This window comes from Pecten maximus, chromosome 4, assembly GCF_902652985.1.
Source record: "Pecten maximus chromosome 4, xPecMax1.1, whole genome shotgun sequence".
In the NCBI taxonomy this organism is placed as follows: Eukaryota; Metazoa; Mollusca; class Bivalvia; order Pectinida; family Pectinidae; genus Pecten; species Pecten maximus.
In genome coordinates this window covers 25659097-25680035 of record NC_047018.1, presented here as the reverse complement: position 1 = coordinate 25680035, position 20939 = coordinate 25659097, and the positions used below count along the sequence as shown (strand labels likewise).

At 33.7% G+C, this 20939-nt stretch overlaps 2 protein-coding genes across 4 annotated transcripts; one reads left to right on the top strand and one right to left on the bottom strand.

The window, feature by feature from the left end:
- Positions 1–1866: 1866 nt before the first annotated feature.
- Positions 1867–8322, bottom strand: LOC117325613 (tetratricopeptide repeat protein 33-like). 3 transcript variants are annotated; one of them, XM_033881960.1, is made up of 5 exons: positions 8271–8322; positions 4826–5046; positions 3473–3554; positions 3156–3287; positions 1867–2675 (listed from the first exon to the last, which is right to left on the bottom strand). In XM_033881960.1, the coding sequence occupies exons 2-5, from the start codon at positions 5041–5043 to the stop codon at positions 2331–2333; spliced, it is 777 nt and encodes a 258-aa protein (XP_033737851.1). In that variant the 5' UTR covers positions 5044–5046; positions 8271–8322; the 3' UTR covers positions 1867–2330. The 3 variants fall into 3 exon arrangements, with proteins under 3 accessions (XP_033737851.1, XP_033737853.1, XP_033737852.1); XM_033881962.1 differs by having other exon boundaries at positions 4826–5097; positions 8271–8306; XM_033881961.1 differs by having other exon boundaries at positions 8186–8293.
- A 19-nt stretch (positions 8323–8341) lies between these two features.
- LOC117325611 (ATP-dependent DNA helicase PIF1-like) lies at positions 8342–19312 on the top strand. The gene is made up of 11 exons (XM_033881956.1): positions 8342–8444; positions 9252–9980; positions 10875–10964; positions 11544–11697; positions 12575–12689; positions 13628–13734; positions 14168–14307; positions 14674–14780; positions 16208–16295; positions 16734–16879; positions 17076–19312. The coding sequence occupies exons 2-11, from the start codon at positions 9269–9271 to the stop codon at positions 17289–17291; spliced, it is 1875 nt and encodes a 624-aa protein (XP_033737847.1). The 5' UTR covers positions 8342–8444; positions 9252–9268; the 3' UTR covers positions 17292–19312.
- The last annotated feature ends 1627 nt before the right edge of the window (positions 19313–20939 follow it).

Sequence of the window (20939 nt, the reverse complement as noted above, 5' to 3'; positions counted from 1 at the left end):
TTTCATGTTTAAATTTAATATCAATACATTTTTTCATATAGGCCTAGCACAAAATAATTATAAATATATACTTGTATCTGAAATTGTTTTTTATTAAATCATCTGCAATAATGCAGCTTGTTATCTATTGTACATCTGACGAATATCATTATAATGTATGTAATACTTTATGGCTGTCTCTAAAAATGTAACTAATTATAATATTAACTAGTATTATTTCATTAGGAATGCAAACAACAATAACATTAATCTTAGCTGTTGTATACTTTATCATTCAACTAAATAGAGCAATCCCTGATCTCTGTAGACATGAAACTAGTGTGCTGCATGGTAAAGTGACAGAATGATATCTTTTATAAGTTATTAAAAGGAATAGCTATAATTTTACAAAAGATATTCATCAATGTTATTCATTTTCTTTCTCTTTTTTTTTTTCTTTTAAATTCAGAGTATACATTTTTATAGCAAGTTTTTTGTTTTGTTTTTGTTTTTATCTTAATGTCAGGCTCTTCTCAGAGCACTCTATAAAAAGGGGGACAACTCATGACCATTAGGCCAGATGAAGATTTATTATTTTTTATCCCCCATCAAATTAGACAAAACTGCTTTATGTTTCATCTGTTTTATTCTATGAACAACATTCAAATAAATGACAAAAGAATTTGTAAAACTGTATACAAAATATTATACAGCATACAACACCTGTTAGGAGATGTATCATTATACTGTATACCATCATCTGTTAGGAGATGTATCATTATACTGTATACCATCATCTGTTAGGTGTATCATTATACTGTATACCATCTTCTGTTAGATGTATCATTATACTGTATACCATCATCTGTTAGGAGATGCATCATACTGTATACATCATCTGTTAGATGTATCATTATACTGTATACCATCATCTGTTAGGAGATGTATCATTATACTGTATACCATCATCTGTTAGATGTATCATTATACTGTATACCATCATCTGTTAGATGTATCATTATACTGTATACCATCATCTGTTAGATGTATCATTATACTGTATACCATCATCTGTTAGATGTATCATTATACTGTATACCATCTTCTGTTAGATGTATCATTATACTGTATACCATCATCTGTTAGGAGATGTATCATTATACTGTATACCATCATCTGTTAGATGTATCATTATACTGTATACCATCATCTGTTAGATGTATCATGACATTATACTGTATACCATCATCTGTTAGATGTATCATTATACTGTATACCATCATCTGTTAGGAGATGTATCATTACACTGTATACCATCATCTGTTAGATGCATCATTATACTGTATACCATCATTTGTTAGATGTATCATTATACTGTATACCATCATTTGTTAGGAGATGTATCATTATACTGTATACCATCAATTGTTAGGAGATGTATCATTATACTGTATACCATCATCTGTTAGGAGATGTATCATTATACTGTATACCATCATCTGTTAGGAGATGTATCATTACACTGTATACCATCATCTGTTAGATGCATCATTATACTGTATACCATCATTTGTTAGATGTATCATTATACTGTATACCATCATCTGTTAGGAGATGTATCATTATACTGTATACCATCATCTGTTAGATGTATCATTATACTGTATACCATCATCTGTTAGATGTATCATTATACTGTAAACCATCATCTGTTAGATGTATCATTATACTGTATACCATCATCTGTTAGATGTATCATTATACTGTATACCATCATCTGTTAGATGTATAATTATACTGTATACCATCATCTGTTAGATGTATCATTATACTGTAAACCATCATCTGTTAGATGTATCATTATACTGTATACCATCATCTGTTAGGAGATGTATCATTATACTGTATACCATCATCTGTTAGATGTATCATTATACTGTAAACCATCATCTGTTAGATGTATCATTATACTGTATACCATCATCTGTTAGGAGATGTATCATTATACTGTAAACCATCATCTGTTAGATGTATCATTATACTGTATACCATCATCTGTTAGGAGATGTATCATTATACTGTTAACCATCATCTGTTAGATGTATCATTATACTGTATACCATCGTCTGTTAGGAGATGTATCATTATACTGTAAACCATCATCTGTTAGATGTATCATTATACTGTATACCATCATCTGTTAGGAGATGCATCATACTGTATACCATCATCTGTTAGGAGATGTATCATTATAATGTATACAATCACTGATTTTTAAGCTTTTGTATTCTGATTCAGTATAAATGGGACCGTTTTTTAAAATTAAAAAAAAAATTATGTAATTTAAATGTTCAAGTATCTCTCATATGTACATAATTGTTTGGCAATTCTGTGGGCTTCGTGTCAGACTGTTCATTTGAAGTCTTTGTTTTCAGTTTTGATGTTGCTGTGTGAGTGAACATTTTCTGATGTGAATTCACAGTCTTTTTACTACTAATATTTTCCTCATTTTCATTCTGTTCATCCTCAGAATATTCTTTTATTACAACACTAGATTCTTGTTCTTTCTGTGACTCTAAGGTTTTCACAGAGTCTGTATGCTTCTTCCATAACTCTGCTGCCCACCATAAGTCATCCTTCCAAAGTTCACGGTTTGCTGGATTTAGATGGACTGCACGGGAGAAACTTTTTAAAGCCTGAAACAAACATTGGCTGACGTTAACCGAAACAGCACACAATAATAGTAAGTATTACCAATACAAATTATAATGTACATTTTTACATTATGATATGAAACATTTTTATTGGGTTGGTAAGTATGTACCTATAGCATGTGAATAGATTTCGGAAAATCACAACCAGTACTGGATTTTATTCATAATGTTTTGTTGACTATACATGTATTCTGTCACATTCATGAAGAAATTGATCTGTGAAGTGTATATACACTGAAGTCTTTCTATTTTAATACACATCACACATTTCTAGAAAATAAGAATGTATGAAATAAATTCTCCTAAGACCTCCCTTTGCTAGATTTCACTCTCTCTCTGACCTTACTGATAACATTTGCTCTCTTTCTGACCTTATTGATAACATTTGAGGAAGAAGAGTAGGAAGAAAAGTACATGTATTACTATAGAGGATCCTGTGTAAAATGAGGTATGAGTCCTTACCATTTTGACCTCTCCCAAGCCCAAGCGGGCTCTACCTAGGGTCTGATGAGCCACCCACCATGTGGGCTTTAGATCAACAGCCCTTTCCCCCATATGTACTGCTGGGTATACTTCACACAGAATCAACAACACCTTGAACAAAATATGAAAAGTATGAGATTAAGTACCAATATTTATAAATACATTGTTTCCTTAGAATTTTTCATGCACCGGTAGGTCACCAAATGAAATAAATGCATGTTAACATTACTGAATTAATCAAAAGATAATGATGTACAGTACATTATAAGAAAAATAAGCATATCATTGCAATGTACCTGTGATTTCATTTCATACAATGTTTCGTCCGTTGAATTCAGTTTAATGGCTTCATCCCATTTTCTTAATGCTTCCCAGTACCTAAAGCAGATTTAGGGAAAAGGTTTTATTATCTAGCAGGTAGAAAAGAAGTCACCTTAGTCTAAAACATGTAACTTTCATCTATGTATTTACAATGTATTTCTAAACAGTTTCTGTGTAAATAGTAGTATAATTTCACCTCTCCTCATAATTCTAACAAATTTTGAATCATTTCCATTAAAATGTGATTTCTTATATAAACTACAGTAAAGTTTTGCACCTCTCAAGGAAGAAACATGAAACCTAAGGGTCATAAAATTATAATTTTTTGATAAATCACCTTCAGATCTTTCCATCTACGAAGAGTATTTGATTCTACCAAATCTGGGGCTTGAGGAGAAGATTTTTGAAATTCCAGTCAATTTCACCCAAAACATGGGATTTACATCCAGGAAATGAAATCAGATATGTTATCATTCTGACGCTTTGCCTATGTTTCTCTTTGTTTTCTCTTCACTTCTGCATGACTTGTCATTTGGTTACTGTACTGTGCTGTATCAAGTGTATACTGTATGTGTCACAGTAATGAAAGAAAAACATTTGACTTGTAATTTTTGGATACCTTTAAATTTTGGCTTGAAAACATTTTCCAAAGTGCCATATCTGCATCATTTTTGATGACTTGACCTTGAATTGTTGCACACACATCATAAGAGCAGGTTGTTTAAAATGTGACCCTAATAAACCATTTACTATTTTGATAAAGCACCTTAAGAAACTTCCAAGTAAGTTAGCTCCAGTAATATACCAGGTATATGGTTAAACAGTGGGCATCTTAATTGCTTCCATGTCATGACCCTTGAATCATGTCCCGGGACCAGTTTGACCCAAAGGGCTAATTAATGTGACATGATTTTGATAACCTCTTCATGCCCAACAAGCTGGTATATAATTAAAGTAGGCTGTTTTAACTGGCTCATTGTCAAGAAAAATGGAACAAGTTCTTCTGACAGGTGTGAGCTTCAGGACTATAATTCCTTGTTAACTGATATTAGTCTCTTTATACCTAACAATCATCTCTCCAAACCTAACAATCTATCACCCAGGTACATGTACTTGGTCAGTGGGTATCTAAATTGCTTCAATGTCAATACCACTAGACTGATGCCCGAGTGGAACACCAGGGCTAATCCTAGCAGCATGATTGTGTTTATTGCTTTGTGTCCAGTGTGTAGGTATATAGCTAATACAAAGTCCTCATGAGTGGAAATGAATATGAATGTTCCAAGCATTAGTTTATTTTGTTTTTATAATAGGAAAGAAAACTGCACCTCTCAGAATCTGCTAAGACTGTTCCTTCTTGCTTCAACCTGTTGCTCTTTGCAATGGCATCTTCTAAACAAATGATTTTCTTTGGTGGAACCAATGTCAGCCAATCCACACCCAGGTCTTCAGGGTTTTCTTCTTCTTTGGCATCACTTTCAAAGGCTGCTGAAGCTTCTCTAACAACCTTATCCCCAGCTTTTCGCTTCCATCCAAATGCAGTCATTTTCTGAAGTCATATACAAGATCATGATAATCAAGTATTGTACTTCAACTAATTCTAAAATAAAAAGATATTTGTACAAAATAAAGTGTTCGATTTTTCACTGTATTAAGGGTCATTGAAAAAAATACATCTGCTTAATTGATTAGCAAGGCAAAGTAGTACATGTTGCATATCTCTTAGAATCAAAACAACATTCAGTGTATACATTTAACTAAAAGGATATTTGCTAAGAGGAGACAGAAAAAGCACTTGGCAACCTTCCCCATAAGGGAGAGAGCATCTTGATTTTTGTTCCTAAATTAAGACATGAATTGTCAGTGAAATTTTGGTATTGTTCATAATTTCACAATTTCTAAAAATTCAATAAGCATAGAAGAGAGATGCTTAAAATATGTTGTTTGTAAATTGGAGGTCTGAAAATGTTCTTGGAGGATGCAAATTTTGAACACATGCAATCTCCAGACAACCATGGAAATTTCAAGAAGTTAGCAACATGTAGTAAAACTGGGATTCAAACTCTATATACTGTACAGATTTTCGAACAAATTGGGTTATTTGGTCATATTCTTCCTGCCAAAATCTGAGATTCATCATCAGGTCTCCAACTCTCACACTAAATTCCTGTCACAATTATGTATACCAGGTACATGTATTATGAAAGACCACATTCCTGACAAAATCCCCAGCAGGAATTAGACTATCGGCGACCAAATGAACAATAAATAGCAAGGTGGGTCTCCTGAACCTGTACCTGGCGTACAATTCCTCATCTGTCCTCATCTCCAAAGGATTAAGCCGATCTCTAAAGGTCCTCGGACGAACTGCTCTCCTTTCTTCTCGTTGTCGCAGACGATCAACTAATCTTACTATGTCCGCCATATTTAAGACAAAAAAACGGACTTAAGTCTGCCCTGTAGCAGTCTTAGGATTTAAGACTGAAAAATAGACTTAAGACTTAAGTTTTATTTCATGAACCTCGATTTAAGTCTGTTTTCAGACTTAAGTCAAAAATCTTAAGCTTAAGTCAAAACTTAGACTTAAGTCTGTTTCATGATCCCGGAGCCTGGTCTGAAAACCCTCTAATGTAAATATACAATTCTACCTGCTGAGCAAAAAAACATGCTCTTAGCACAGGTACTTGTAAATGCTAATAAGCATCAGATTGAGTTAAAATCCAATATATTTTTGTGCATATTGGAGTTTAACTTGGTTATATTAACCAATAAAAGCACCTGAGATCTCAATCTATGAACCGTGGGACTGAAACTATTTCAACATGTTTTCTCATTGCTTCATTTCATTTATTTTATTGTTTTTAATTTGTTTTTGTAGAGAGGAAGATGTTGCATGCAATATTTTACACTTCTGTATCTACAATTAACAAATCTGCTCCTATTGTTTACATAGTGTGCAATAAATCTTTGTTACTGGCAGAAGGGAGGAGTAAATGGTATCAGGATCTTGTCAAGTCCCTTGTCCACCCCCATCTTCAATATACAAGTAATAAAGATGGTGCAGCTAAGGGCTGTCCGTTATGTAACCAACAGACATCGTAGCACCTCAAGCATTGGCAACATGTTAGACACCTCAAATGGCACAACTTTGCTGATTTCACAGAAATGAGGCGCGACTGACTATGCTATATAAATTATTATGCCATAGCAAAGTTGCAATCAACCCTAAACATCTGGTTCCCACCCTAAGATCATCAAGACACTGTACCGTCAATCAAAATTATTTCCAAACTATCTTCTGCAGAATGTCCTTGAGGAAAGAATCATTCTTTCCCCGGACAATCACTGAATGGAACACATTAGCGCCTGTAATTTCGTCAGCAGAAACAGTATACCTATCTTCCTTCAAAACTGCAATCATCAACCATTCCATGCATGACATAACCGTAATTCAAGCAGTTGAAGTTGGTTATTATTTGTTAGAAGTAAAAGTACCACTGAACAAGAGCTATAACTCTGTAATTACATTATACTCATTTGAATTCATTCGCACTTCCGTGGATTATATATAGCATGCAAATATGTAAGAGGAGGGGGAAAATGCCGAGGCTCGAACACAGGATCTCAGAACAGTAGTGGGATACTCTATCAATTGAGCTATCCGGTCGTCGATGATCGACACGGTCTGGTTCCACTACAAATATATTTCTAGGAACATCATTTTTGACGTTTTGTTTCACACAGATTTTTTCATGTGCGTTCTTCACGTAGAGTGGGGGTACGTAATTTCGCACACTTTCGGTATGTATTTAAATACATTTCCATCAAATCAATTTCAAATCAAGAAAGAATACCTCACATTGTTAGATGTACAAATGCTTTGTAACATACAAGTGTGCAACCTGATATGCGCACACGTATCACTGCGCATGGGAGCTGTTGTTGAACTTGTGTTTATTGCTGGGTTTGAAGACGATCGGGAACGTAATTTCGCACACCCATCTAACTTATTTAATTTTGTTGGTAAAAATAGTTTCCAGTCATCTTGTAGACAAACAACATCCTAAACTAAGATTAAGCCCAATGCCATGATTAAAAAAATCTTTAAAAACAAAATAATGTGAAATTAGAAAGTGTTAATTTACCGCCATTTTAGCTTTAAATAATGACCGCTCCGTACGGAGGTAATGTAAACAAGGCGGTGAAAATGACGGGGTGTCTACAGGTCAGCGCTGCTATAAGTTATACTTAAGTGGATTTGTATTTATAATCTGATCAAATAATATTTTCCCTAAATATTTGCAAAATCACATGCCAATCAACAACTGGGATTATTTTAAATAAAATATTTAATAATCCGGTATCAATTTTATCGGAAGAGAGTCGTATCAATTAAAATTTGTTTTCAAAACGAACTTTATCTGAAAAGATGTATTTAAAATGGCAAATGTTCCACTAAAGGTTGGCATTAGTCAACATATAAACAAAAAAGCACAGTCCTCGACCACTTAGAGGAAAAACGCAAAAAATCGTCAGGTGTGCGAATTTACGTACTGTGCGAAATTACGTACCCTTGCTCTATCGTATATTGCATTGTAAACACTTGACAGTAATTAAAAAACTGTGAGTCACAAACCCATGACATTCATATACAATAGTCCTAATGCATAACAGAAAATGATAGTTACCACTTAGCATTCCCTTGATATGCATGAGTCTTCCACTACGTTTGTTAATTAGTGAGGACACAATATCCATATTTCCCTAGCCTACCTTTAGATATTTTCAGCCATCGGACGCCATGACAGTTCACCTTATATGTGTTATTGATTCTCATTGGTTGATACGTGTAACAACGCTTTCCATTGGACCACAGATAGTAGAGTCTCGTTATCGATCTGGTACCAATTTCAAAGTTGACAAGACGTCGCATCAGCTGATCAACAGGTACTCTATTAATTTATTTGTTATAAGCCTATACGTGAACTTTATCACACATAGATGATCTAGATGAAGACGAGATATGAATAATACTTTTACAATCTTTTATTCAAACAAAAGATCGATACAATTACGTCGAATGATCTCGTAACTTTGTCTGTTTACAAAAATAATATTTGACAACATGTACACTACAGGCAGGTAGCTTTGATGCCTCTTTATACAAGTTTTGTAACACTAGACGACATTTGTTAGCCGTTGAGTTACCTCACAGAAGATATACATATGGGCGACTCAATGACGACAAAAAATCGCTACAGCTTATCATGTAGTCCGAATTATTACTGATCATGGTGTTTACCATTTTCGGGGCACCCGGCCGCCGATTCACAGGTACTTGGGGTAAGAAATTATATTTGTATATATATACAAACATAATTTCTTATACTATATAAATTTATAAAATATATTTTATATATAAAATAGTAATACGAGGCTATATAGTATATATATATATACAAATGTAATTTCTTACCCCAAGTACCTGTGGGCCGATTGTTAAATCACATCTGAAGTCGACGATGAAAAATATGTTAAATGTACCTGATATATGTAATGTTGGATAATTATTTATAATATTTTAATTTTGGAGAAAATGAATTCGAATATATCAAAATATGTCGGAAAATGCATATTGATCGTTAATATTAAAGCATAACATCTTATAAATTAAGACCTCATATGCTTATAGGAGTAGGGGTACACATGTTTACTTTAATTAATCACAGTTTTCTTTCTTTTCCCTACCCATAGGTCTTCAATAATACATAATGGAGCTGAATACACTGATGTGCACAGTATGGATGGAGACTATCGGATCGGCTGGTGATGTACAGAAACGCACACAGCATAAAAACATGAATCTCACACTTGGAAGGAATGAGTTTCGAGATGTTGTTCTGAAACTGGACTTCGCTAAAAGAGACATGAAGTTTGCATTGAAAGAGTTAACAATTCACAAAAAGTTTGTCAAAGATGGGAAAGCAACCATTAAAATTCCAGACAGAAATGTACAGTTTTTATTATCAAATTGTCCACCAGATAAACTCATTATGTTTCTTAAAACAATGCACACCAAACTTGAATGTCAGAAACAAAAGCCACTTGTTCATGATAGGAAACGTTTGTTGTCAGATATACCAAGAACTTTTGAAGACATAAGTCCTCTTACTCTAAAAGATCTTCAGACAGTTCATGAACTGAGAGCAAAGAAGGCTGAACATAAATTGGATGGGTTCACACCTAAGGGAAAGGGGAAGCGAAAAAGAGAAAATGATGAGAAAGAAAATGTTCCACCTCAGGGTGTCAAAATGGCTCGTAAACTGATGTCGACCACCTGTAGTCCATTTAAACCTGTGCTGAATCCAGTGAAGCTGAACAAAGGACAGACTTCTGTACTGGATGCCATCATCAGTAGGAAAAACGTCTTCTTCACAGGGAGTGCTGGGACTGGCAAATCTTTCCTACTGCGAAGAATTATTGGTAAACATTCACTAAATTGCATTGTGAATTGACCTTTATAGATATTATATATAATAATATAATGTTTCTATGTAAATTGTGTATTACTTACATATAGCAGACATATATAAAGTGTGATTATTGTAGTCTAAAATACAGAACAGTTGTATTAACATAGCTTTATAAATGTTGAAATTTAAAAGAGGTGGTGATACATCACTGTCATCAGTGGGAAGACTTCATGAAACATGTTCAAAACCAAATTGTATTTAGATTGGTTATATATTCATTAGCCTTTTTATATTATATACAGATCCAGATATAGCTTTTAATCAAAGGGAGACAAGTCTCAAAATAATACTCAGGTAGCTTGCATTTCTGCTGTTTCTTAAAACCAGTATATATATTCTATACTATGCAACACCTCCAGTTTATGCAAATGATGGTCAACTAACTATACATATATATGTACACTTATCAACCTCTTAATACTGTAAGCTATATATAACTCAACAATGGTACATATTTATCCAAATTGTTCAATACATACTTTATTTCTATTAGCCATTAAACATTTTTTCTAAAATGTTGTTATTATGTATACCAACTCATTGTCACCCTTGATGCTCTTCTCAAAAATGATATTGTGCTGCTGTAAAACTGTATCTATAATTGATGTTTTTTTTTCTATGTATTTCATGTACAAATGTACTTGTAATATGCAAAAGGATGAATAAAAAGAAAACTGAAAAAGATTGGTTATATATACACTTTCAGGAATTCATTTAATCTCTGATTAGTGATAATAATTACTGCTTTTTTTCAAAATTTTATGACATTTCATGTTATAATTGTATTAATAGTTAAAATAATCATCAATTTACATTTAAAAGTCTCTTTTATTTCATCCAACAGGTGCATTGCCGCCCCAACATACTTACGCAACAGCCAGTACCGGAGTAGCTGCCTGCCACATAGGGGGGATAACTCTACACTCCTTTGCTGGTAAGAAGTTAACAAGGCCTTGTTATTGCTTCATAAGAATGTCAGTGTGCTGATATCACACTGCCCAGATGTAGGTAGTGGGATGTGATATAGAATGTCAGATAATACAAATGGAATACCAACATTTGATATGTTGTGCAAGAATTTGTGCCGCAGAATATTTCTTAGTTAATATTGATCTTCATTACATAATTTATGTAATCACTTAAAAAATACTAAGCGTAACCCATTAAAAGTTAATTACATAATACTTAGTAATCATAAAGCTAACTTGTTATATACATGTAATTTCATGTCATGTGACTGGAAGGATTATGGCATATCTAATTATAGAACTTCTTAAATCATTCAATATGACATAGTCACTCATGTAAGATCCTCTCGTTTTAATTGATTATTAAATTGTTTCTGTAACTGTCTTCAATTATACATGTATACATAGGGACAACAAAGTTTCACTGTATTTTAATTTTAAATATCACTAAACAGTCTGGTATATTCATATAAATGCAATTAAATCGTTCAGTGTCTATAATTGTATCTATACATCATTAAACCATTTTCCTGGTGTGATGACAGGTATAGGTTCTGGTCGAGCAGATCTCCAGCAGTGTGTAGAGCTGGCCTCACGACCCCTCGTCATACAACAATGGAAGAAATGTCAACACCTCATCATTGATGAGATATCCATGGTGGATGGCGACTTCTTCGATAAATTGGAAACAGTAGCAAGGTTTGATTATATTTGGCATTGTATTCAGTACATTATAATAACTAAAATTGGATTTATAACAATGTAGATAAAAAGCCCTGATAAAAAATCAGTCATAATGAGATGTTTACATACTTGGACAACCTCTGAACAAAATATGCAGATGTTTGTAGGTGAACATTGAAATTTTGCAATAATCTAAAATTATTTTTTTTAAAGTTTCTTTTAAAGAGAGGCTTGAATGATAAAATTACTTAGCGTACAATTTTATATTGGCACTGATATACACCATTAGGTTTGGTACATTTTCCATCTGGTTGTAGAGTTTATGTTTTATTTTTTACAAATATAAATGTACGTAGCTGCTCACACATTTTGACAGCTACATATGTGCAGCATGCTCTTATAAACTCTGTTTTTGTAAAATTCAACTGTTGCTATGACAACAAAGCATGATTATTTCAATCAAATATGACACACCAATCTTGCTTGTGATGTACATGTATTTCAAAGGTTAGAAGAGGTAAAACTTGCTTTTGTGAAATCAGGTTTTTTATTTTAATGAAAGACCTGTACGGTTACTGTTGGGAGAATACATATATATCACTGTTGGGGAGGGGGGAGTGGTGCTAAAACTGATCACATATACAGATTGTCAGCTATGTAAACCATTTGATATATCGTTGATGTATTTTTTGTACCATTATCATTTTCTGAAAGATATACATTGACTAGCTAGCAACAGTTTTTCTATATGAAATGTTTAAAAAGTTGTCAAATCCTTTTTATATGACCAAAAATGCTGCCTCTCCTTCCATTAAGTACTGTTGTATGGAGATCTCTCAATCTTAAACCAGTGTGTTTACAGTGTTTTAATAATTTCCCTTTTGTTTGACAGAGTGGTAAAACAGAATGATCTCCCCTTTGGAGGAATACAGCTGATTCTTTGTGGAGATTTCCTACAATTGCCACCTGTAACCAAGGGCACGGATAAAAGAAAATTTTGTTTCCAGGTAATTTTATCATGTGGAGGAGGTTTAATTGTTGACAGGATCTCTTATTAGTTCAGCTATGTAATAACTGTATGGTGAATGATAATTCATAGAAGAATTTGAATTTTTTTCTGGTGATCAGAGGAACCATGCAATATGAATACCTAATAAAATCAAAATAGGTATTGTATTTTCCATCAATAGTGAAAAAACACTACACTTTCTGTTTTGATTTGATTTGATTTCTTTTTCAAACAATGCATTTTAGCAAACATATGATGAGAATATTTACGGGGCTTAGACCAGTTTAAGATAGGATTATTCAATTATGGATTTCTGTAAACAAAGGAATTTTTTTACTTTATCTTGATTTCTGACACTTACAAGGTTTACATATATATATACATGCACTTCTATTATCCACCGTAGCTGTCATCTCAAAACACAAAACATTTGAGAGTTTTTATTAAGTTCTACCAATAACACTTTTAATTACTACATTACTGAACCTTTCAGGAATGATTCTATAATGATCCCATCCTAGTAATGTTATTTTTCAGGGTTTTTTCAAAATCCTACGTAAACACCATTACAAAGTATAACAAGATGAATATTTAAATGTACAGTTCTGTAGAATGCAGTAGAAATCTTTTATACAAGATCCAGCTTGCAAGGCATACCGGGAAGGGGGGGGGGGGCATGCAAAATTTTATCTTGCGTCGATTGGTTTAAGAAATAATGATCGCTGTGTCCACTACAACTGATGAAACAGTCATTCCAATGTGTAAGTAAATAAGAATCAACACCTTCCTTGTCAAGATGGCTTTATTTCCATACAATCAAAGGATTACTGCTACCTGCAATACATACACATAATATAATGATTACCTAGTAAGTATTAAAATGATTTGTGCATATGTAATTAAAAACACATTATGTAACTGCAAATATTTTTGCAGGCAAAGTCATGGTCAAAATGTGTCCAGTTGAACATGGAGTTGACGGAGGTGAAACGACAATCAGACAGCCATTTCATCAGCATCCTACAAAATGTCAGACTTGGCAGGTGGGTCATAATGTCATATCACCTCATACAGCTTAGGTTTATTGATCAAGTAGGCCATCTATTGTAGACAAGGTATTCTTGGCGATATAAATTGGGAAAAGGAATTCTTGTCTAAGAGCAGATATTCTGGGGTTATGGATTAGGGTAGGTATTTTGTGAATCAGCAAGTAGAGTATTTATTCATATATACTGATCATATTTAAATGAATTAATTTGATATGCTAATATCATAAAAATGACTTGCTTGTGAATATATATAGGTATACAATATACAAAGCAGAGTGTAGTAAGTATGGTATAGATACTGGATTAGGTAAGTAATAGATTTCAACCGTTAAGGTCCTTTATGTTGAATATCAACATTATCATCAACACTGAGAAAGGGTAGTGACCTTTGACCTAATATGGAAGTTACTTGTTTCATTTTATGCAGATGTCCTGACTTTGTTGAAAAAACCCTTCGAGCAACATCAAAACATAATATTCAGAAAAATGGTATCCTAGCAACACGACTCTGCACACACAAAGAGGATGTGGATGAGATCAACAAGTACCAGATGGGGAAACTCAATGGTAAAGAATGGTTTGTCTGATACAGTTACTGTAGTATCTGTGGCCTTAGTTTAGGTGGAACCACCATTTATCCAAGTTATATATCACATTTTCAAGGGAACTGTTACTTAAATATCTTTAATTTGAAATGTGCTTGTCGTACAAAGTAACTGTTACTTAAATATCTTTACTAGACATATAATCACACAGTGGGTGAATCAGGATTTTTCTCAATGTAAGATCATTAATTGTCATGTTGATATATGTTAGGTGTTTTGAAATTTTACCAGTGTGAGTGCCCTATGCAACCTACAATACAAAGTTAATTCTTGCAATGAAAATCAAAACAGAATGATGGAATGATTTAATTTGGTTTTCATTTTCCAGCCACACCCAAGGTGTTTCTGTCTACAGACAATGACACATCCTATTCCAAACAGATAGATGGCCTTTGTCCCGTTCCACACAAACTGGAGCTCAGGGTGGGCACACAGGTATAACACTACACTTTTGTTTGTTTTATTTATAATAATGGTATAAAATGCTTTCTTTAGCTGGATGCTTTTTGAGTTGTTGCCTTTTTAGGTAATCTGACACAGTCTCAAGTGACCTATTCTAATTGCCTTTTGTCCATTATCAGTGTGTAAAACATTCACAATTTCGACTTCTTCTCAGGAACCCCTAAACCAACTTCACCGACATTTTGCCTACCTTACATGGTTAACCAGAATTGTGAATTACATGGTAGGGCAAAAAGGGATCAAATTGACTGATTTTTTTAAAAATTTCTTCTCAAGGCCCAATTAAAGCAGAATAAAATACTTTTCATAGTTGAAAGGGTCTTAAGGTGCATAACCAAAACTGTGACTTTTATTAACCTTAGGTCTACCATTTCTCCTTTGGGAGGGAATTAACTTTACTATAGTTTATATTAAGGGAGTCACATTTTTTACTTTTATTTGTTAAAATTCTATTTCAATAAGTTCTAACTTAGTCAAAATTGTTAGTATTGAATGGCAGTTAGATGGTATGCTCCTGTTGGCCCTGACTGACCCCTATAACTGAAAGTTGGGGCCAAAAAGAGCCAAATGACGTAAATTTCAAAAATGTTCTTTTCATAACCTGAATATATATAAGGCAAAATCAAATAGTCTTCATAGATGGAAGGGTCTTAAGGTATTTTTCTGATATGGTCTCTCTTTTGGTCCTGGAAAGGGGGTAAACTTACTATGGTTTTATAAATGGTTTGAATTTCTTTCAGAACTAGTTTTACCTTAGTTAGAATTAGCAATTTTGAATGACAGTTTAATGGTATGCAAACTTTAGCCCCAGGGATCCCAAGGGACTGATGGGAGGGGTCCAAAAAGGATCAATTTTACAGAAATATTTCAAAACTCAGATGACCATTAAGACCCATAGGCCTATTGTTTTTTTGTTTTTTTTTTCCATAATTTAAATGTTTTACTCTCATTTTTCAACCAATGTCTTTTTGGATTGGTGAACTTAATTATCACGACTTGTTGTATTTATGTATTGTCTTAATTTGCATGAAGCAACTTCTCTTATATTTCCATATTTTACTTTGATATGGAAATGTGTCCAGACCAATAGATTCAATATGGTCAACATTTTACTACAGGTCTAAACATTCTCACCTCTAATCATGAAAAATGCTGAAATAATATTTCAACTTTTGGTTGGAATCAAAAATTTCAGAATCAATTTTGAAAGGAACCTGAAATAAACAAAATAATGTGGACAAGTTCCCATCCAGCCTTGATTTTGAAAGTCTATGACACAGATATTTTATCACTAAGTTTATGACACTTGGACTAATCTAGCCTTTATGTGTAGTGATATCAAATCCATACATACTCTATCGTAAGTATCATATACACAGATGATATTATCTTTAACACAGGTAATGCTAGCCAAGAACCTTGAGGTGCATCGAGGCCTTGTCAATGGGGCCAGAGGACTGATCACTGGGTTTGAGAAAGGAAGTGAAGGTAATTATTGATATAAACAGTCTAGTGTTCCTTGTTTCTGTAGTATATGTAGATGATCCTGGAATTCCCGAGTATACAGAGGATGCCCCTCATTTTTAGGGCAAACAGAGGACTATCCTTGTTTCTGTAGAATATATATAGGATGACCCTGGATTTCTCTATCATACAGTGGATGACCCTGGATTTCTGGGGCAGTGGATAATCCTTGTTTCTGTAGTACATCTTAAGAATATTCCTGGATTTCTTGAGTATATAGAGGATACCCCTCATTGCTATGGGCAAACAGAGGACGATCTTTGTTTCTGTCATATATATATATAGGATAAGCCTGGTTTTCTGGAGTGAATAGAGGATGCCCCTTGTTTCTTTCATAGTACATAGTCTGTCTATTGAAGCGAGCCTCACAATCTAAATTAATTTGATACTTTCATATTACAGGTCTACCGATTGTAAAATTTCTGTCTGGGCTAGAGGAGGTCATTAAACCAGCTCGATGGACATTTAAGGCTGCAGGGGCCGTCTACCTCACCAGAAAACAGATCCCGCTAAAACTGGCCTGGGCTATCTCAATACACAAGAGTCAGGTCAGTTACGAACAGTTGTATATACAATGTACTGTCATCTCAAAAATAGTCCCATGACAACCAGAGAACTATTTGGTACTAGAAGACTTCTTACAGTACCTTTTATGTATGTTTTAAACTGCTTGTCATATTGATAGTGGTTATAAGTACACTTGAAGTCAAAGTTTATATCCGATTGTTTATCATTATTTCACAGGGAATGACATTGGATTGCGTAGAGATCACAGTCTCCAAAGTGTTTGAATCGGGCCAGGCCTATGTAGCATTGTCACGTGCCAAGAGTTTGGAAGGATTACGGGTGCTTGACTTTGACCGAGCGTGTGTACGCGCTAACCCTGATGTATTGAAGTTCTACCACAAACTCGACTTGACCAGAAGGATGTTACAGACCAACATAGAGGAGTATTCTTGATGTTTGTGATACCTAGTGGACAAATATCTAAATAGAAATATTTTAGACGATTCATGGTAGGTTGTCTCAGATAACATGTCAAAAGTGCAATATACTGTAATACTTGATAACAGATGTTTTGGAGACATTAAAAAATCCAGCTGTATGTCTTTGAAATTGATTCTTGTTTCATCTGATGTATAATGGAGAGATTCATGAAAGCCTATCAAAAATTGGATAGGTTTAATAATAATAATGATATGTTACATTATATCCAATATCACAGCCATGCGTTTTATCAATCAGGTTACAACATCAGGTAAGGTCAGTATTTAACTTTGTGATAAATAACATGTTTATATGTTATCAAAGATCTCAAAATGTTTTTAAAAATACCGATGTTATGACTCATTTCTAATGTGAGCTACAAATGTGATATATTTTAGCTAGGTTATCGGACCCACAGGGTCAGGATTGCCTGTGGCCATTGTTTTTTAATCCGTCGTCATTGCAATTTGATTCAAATCTTACTTTTCTGAAATGATCCTGAGATGGTCCTAAACAAGTGTTGTTATTTTTTGTATTTTCAAAGATGGCTACCATTTTTAAAAACATGTTTAATTCTTTTTCTCATTCAGTTCTATCAATCTTGAGAGGGTCTTGTCCATGTGTTATTTTTCTGGTCAGCAAGATATCTGAGATGGCTACCATCTTTAAAAACATCTTTTATTCTTTTTCTCATTCAGTTCTATCAGTCTGGAGAGGGTCTTGTCCAAGTGTTGTTATTTTTTCAGTCAGCCAGAAAAACACATTTTAAACTTCTTCACATGTTTCAGTGGTAGGATATAGCTTACACTTTCTAGGAATTATCTTGAGATGTTCCTTTAGTACCAAATATTGTTAAGTTTTGTGTTGATTACAAATGCAAGAAAACTGCTACAACTGCTAGTTTTGAAATAAAATTAACATGTTCTGCAGTTCCGCTATTTTGATTTAGTTGAAACTTGCCAGGAATGATCTTGATTAAGTGTGGATTGACTTTTTAAATGGGTACAAATTCCCACAAAGAATCTCAATTGTTCTCAGTACCATTTTACTGCTAGTATGTATACTACAATATCTATTGTTTCCTGGATTCAAACATGTGTCAAAATAATTTCATTGTTATAATACTACATATATTTTACCTTTAAATATTATAATATTTTTAGTTAAAATATCAGTGTTTGCAATATAAATTCCAGGTGGTGAACTCACCTGCTAGTGCGAGGTATAGAGACATACAATGTCAGACAAGCTTTGTACCAGTGACGGTACTCCTGTTCTTTTTGTATCAAGAGACATTTTGCGGAAATGTTATACCTGGTTGTATGATGCCAAGATGGCTAGGTTATGTATGTCTGTACTGTTATGAAATCAGAACTTTATCTTTTTAAGATGGTACAGCGTTGACAGCTTCTACACTGTCACACCAAATGCTTAAAATAGCACTTATCGTATCTAGTTACCAAAAGCAAATACATAAAAAAAACTTAATAACTGCATTGTAAAATGATCACATATAGAGGCGGAGAACAGTAGAATTTCTTTCGAATACAATTAATTATTAATGAATCCCGAACATAGAGAAGCTCAAATTGTTAGAAGTTGGTGGTATCATAAAATATGTAATTTTTGGTATTGTATAAAAATATACAACAGCCTATACTTGTTTTCAATTGATCATAATTACTCTTTTATCAGATTGTAGTTCATGTAGCTTTGATATCAAAAACATTCTATCATTTGAAAAACGTTGTTACAACGGCATTTTGGAAAGTTCTACAGTTCAAATTAAATATAACCTGTCTCAAAAACATGATGTCTTTTTATACTTTAATCTGACTCCATGATTGTGATGTGTACAGTCAAACTTGTAATAGCGGACACCCTTATATAGCGGACACCTGTCCATAACGGACACTTCCAGGAATCCCCGATGAAAATCCCTATATAAATATCATGTATATAGCGGACACCTTCCTAATGCGGACAGCGGACACTTATTTTTGTCCGTAAAGTTGTTAAAAATTCCGTATAACGGACACGTGAAACCATAGCCGTGTTGATATTTGTGTGTAAAACGTTTCTAAATAACAAGCAAGGCCTTAATTACTCAACTCCCCTGGCAGCAATGCTAACTTAGGAAGCCACTTCATCAGTCACTAATTGTCCTGTTACCTGTAAGTTGCTGTAACAATGGGCAGTAATTACAAGAGAGTGACTGATCGCCATCGGCAGAGGTGTTTGTTTACTCAACCCCACCGGTGACAGCTAAGCTTAGCCATTCAACCATAGCCTAGACAACAAGAATGGTCAGAGGGTAATTAAATCATTATCAAGGCCATTAAAAGAGAGACAAAGCAATAGTTATGTCTGTCATAATTTTTTACTTACAAAATCAACCGTATGCAAATCTTACAGGGCAGGCACATGGTTGTCAGCCGCCATTTTCTCACACTCGGAACTCCTCGGAATATGACTACTTAACATATTAAGAACAACTGAAGAGTTCCGAGTGTCTTTGTATACACTATACTAATTGACTGAACCAGAAAACGGTATTTATTAAATTAAATCCCTACATGGATTTCAGAAAAAATGTCTCAAAATAAATGCTTACGGATTATAATTATCAGAGGAAAATGCACTTTCATTTATAAAGAGTTAATTTTGTAATAGAAAAGATATTTCAAACATATTTATTTTCCAAAATATTGAGGATTAATGAAAATTGTTTTACTATGATTAGAATTACCTTTACTTTTTTGACTATGTTGAGTATTTGTCTGAATAGATATTCAGTATAGTATGATATTGTGAAGATTTGTTTTGAAACTATCGGCTTAATATAAATTATTAAAAATATCAACTTCAATTTTTGTGTCAGATGAATGATTGAAAATTAATTAATTCAGCATTTATCTTTATTTGTCTTTTATTCATTTGTTTAAGTGTTTAAACACAGGTGCCTGTGGTTTAAATATAATAAATCAGGAGACATATAGTGTACTATAAACAGACTTTGGTTTGTTTCTTCGTTTATAAGGGACATAACTCGTTGAACCTCTATATAAAGGACACCTCTCTATAAAGGACACTTTTGTCTTGTCCCTTAGGTGTCCTTTATAGACAGGTTCGACGAGTAACCGAGAGCTAATGCTGTCACCCCCGTGTCCGCGTCCGCGTCCGCGTCCCACCCCAAAACTTTAAAGTTTATGGGGTAAGTTTTTGGAAAGCTTGTACGTCCAAAAGTATACACCTTTCCCTTCTAATTTGGTTTATACATCTAATTTGGTTTATACATTCATTAGAGGTCTAGGAGTGATGGTATGGCAAAATCATGCAGAAAAAAATTGTGATTTTTTCGCATTTTACCATTTTGTGGACTTAACTTTTTGGGCAGCAAAACCCACTTTAAAGTTTTTGTGTCAGTTTTTGGAAAGTTTGTAAGTCCAAAAGTGTACACCTCATGCCCTTTTAAATTGGTGTATACATTCATTGGAGGTCTAGGAGTGATGTTATGGCAAAATCATGCAGAAAAAATTTGTGATTTTTATTTTGGCATTTTACCATTTTGTGGACTTACTTTTTTTGACACAATAACCCACTTTAAATATTTTGGGGGTT

Bases quoted from the DNA above. Each gene is read 5' to 3' on its own strand.
- LOC117325611 (XM_033881956.1), top strand. From the start codon at position 9,269: ATGGAGCTGAATACACTGATGTGCACAGTATGGATGGAGACTATCGGA. The intron at 9,981-10,874 runs GTAAACATTCAC...TTCATCCAACAG, and splicing joins CCTACTGCGAAGAATTATTG to GTGCATTGCCGCCCCAACAT. The intron at 14,308-14,673 runs GTAAAGAATGGT...TTCATTTTCCAG, and splicing joins CCAGATGGGGAAACTCAATG to CCACACCCAAGGTGTTTCTG.
- LOC117325613 (XM_033881960.1), bottom strand. From the start codon at position 5,043: ATGACTGCATTTGGATGGAAGCGAAAAGCTGGGGATAAGGTTGTTAGA. The intron at 3,555-4,825 runs GTGCAGTTTTCT...AATCTGCTTTAG, and splicing joins GTCTTAGCAGATTCTGAGAG to GTACTGGGAAGCATTAAGAA. The intron at 2,676-3,155 runs GTAAGGACTCAT...TGTTTGTTTCAG, and splicing joins GCTTGGGAGAGGTCAAAATG to GCTTTAAAAAGTTTCTCCCG.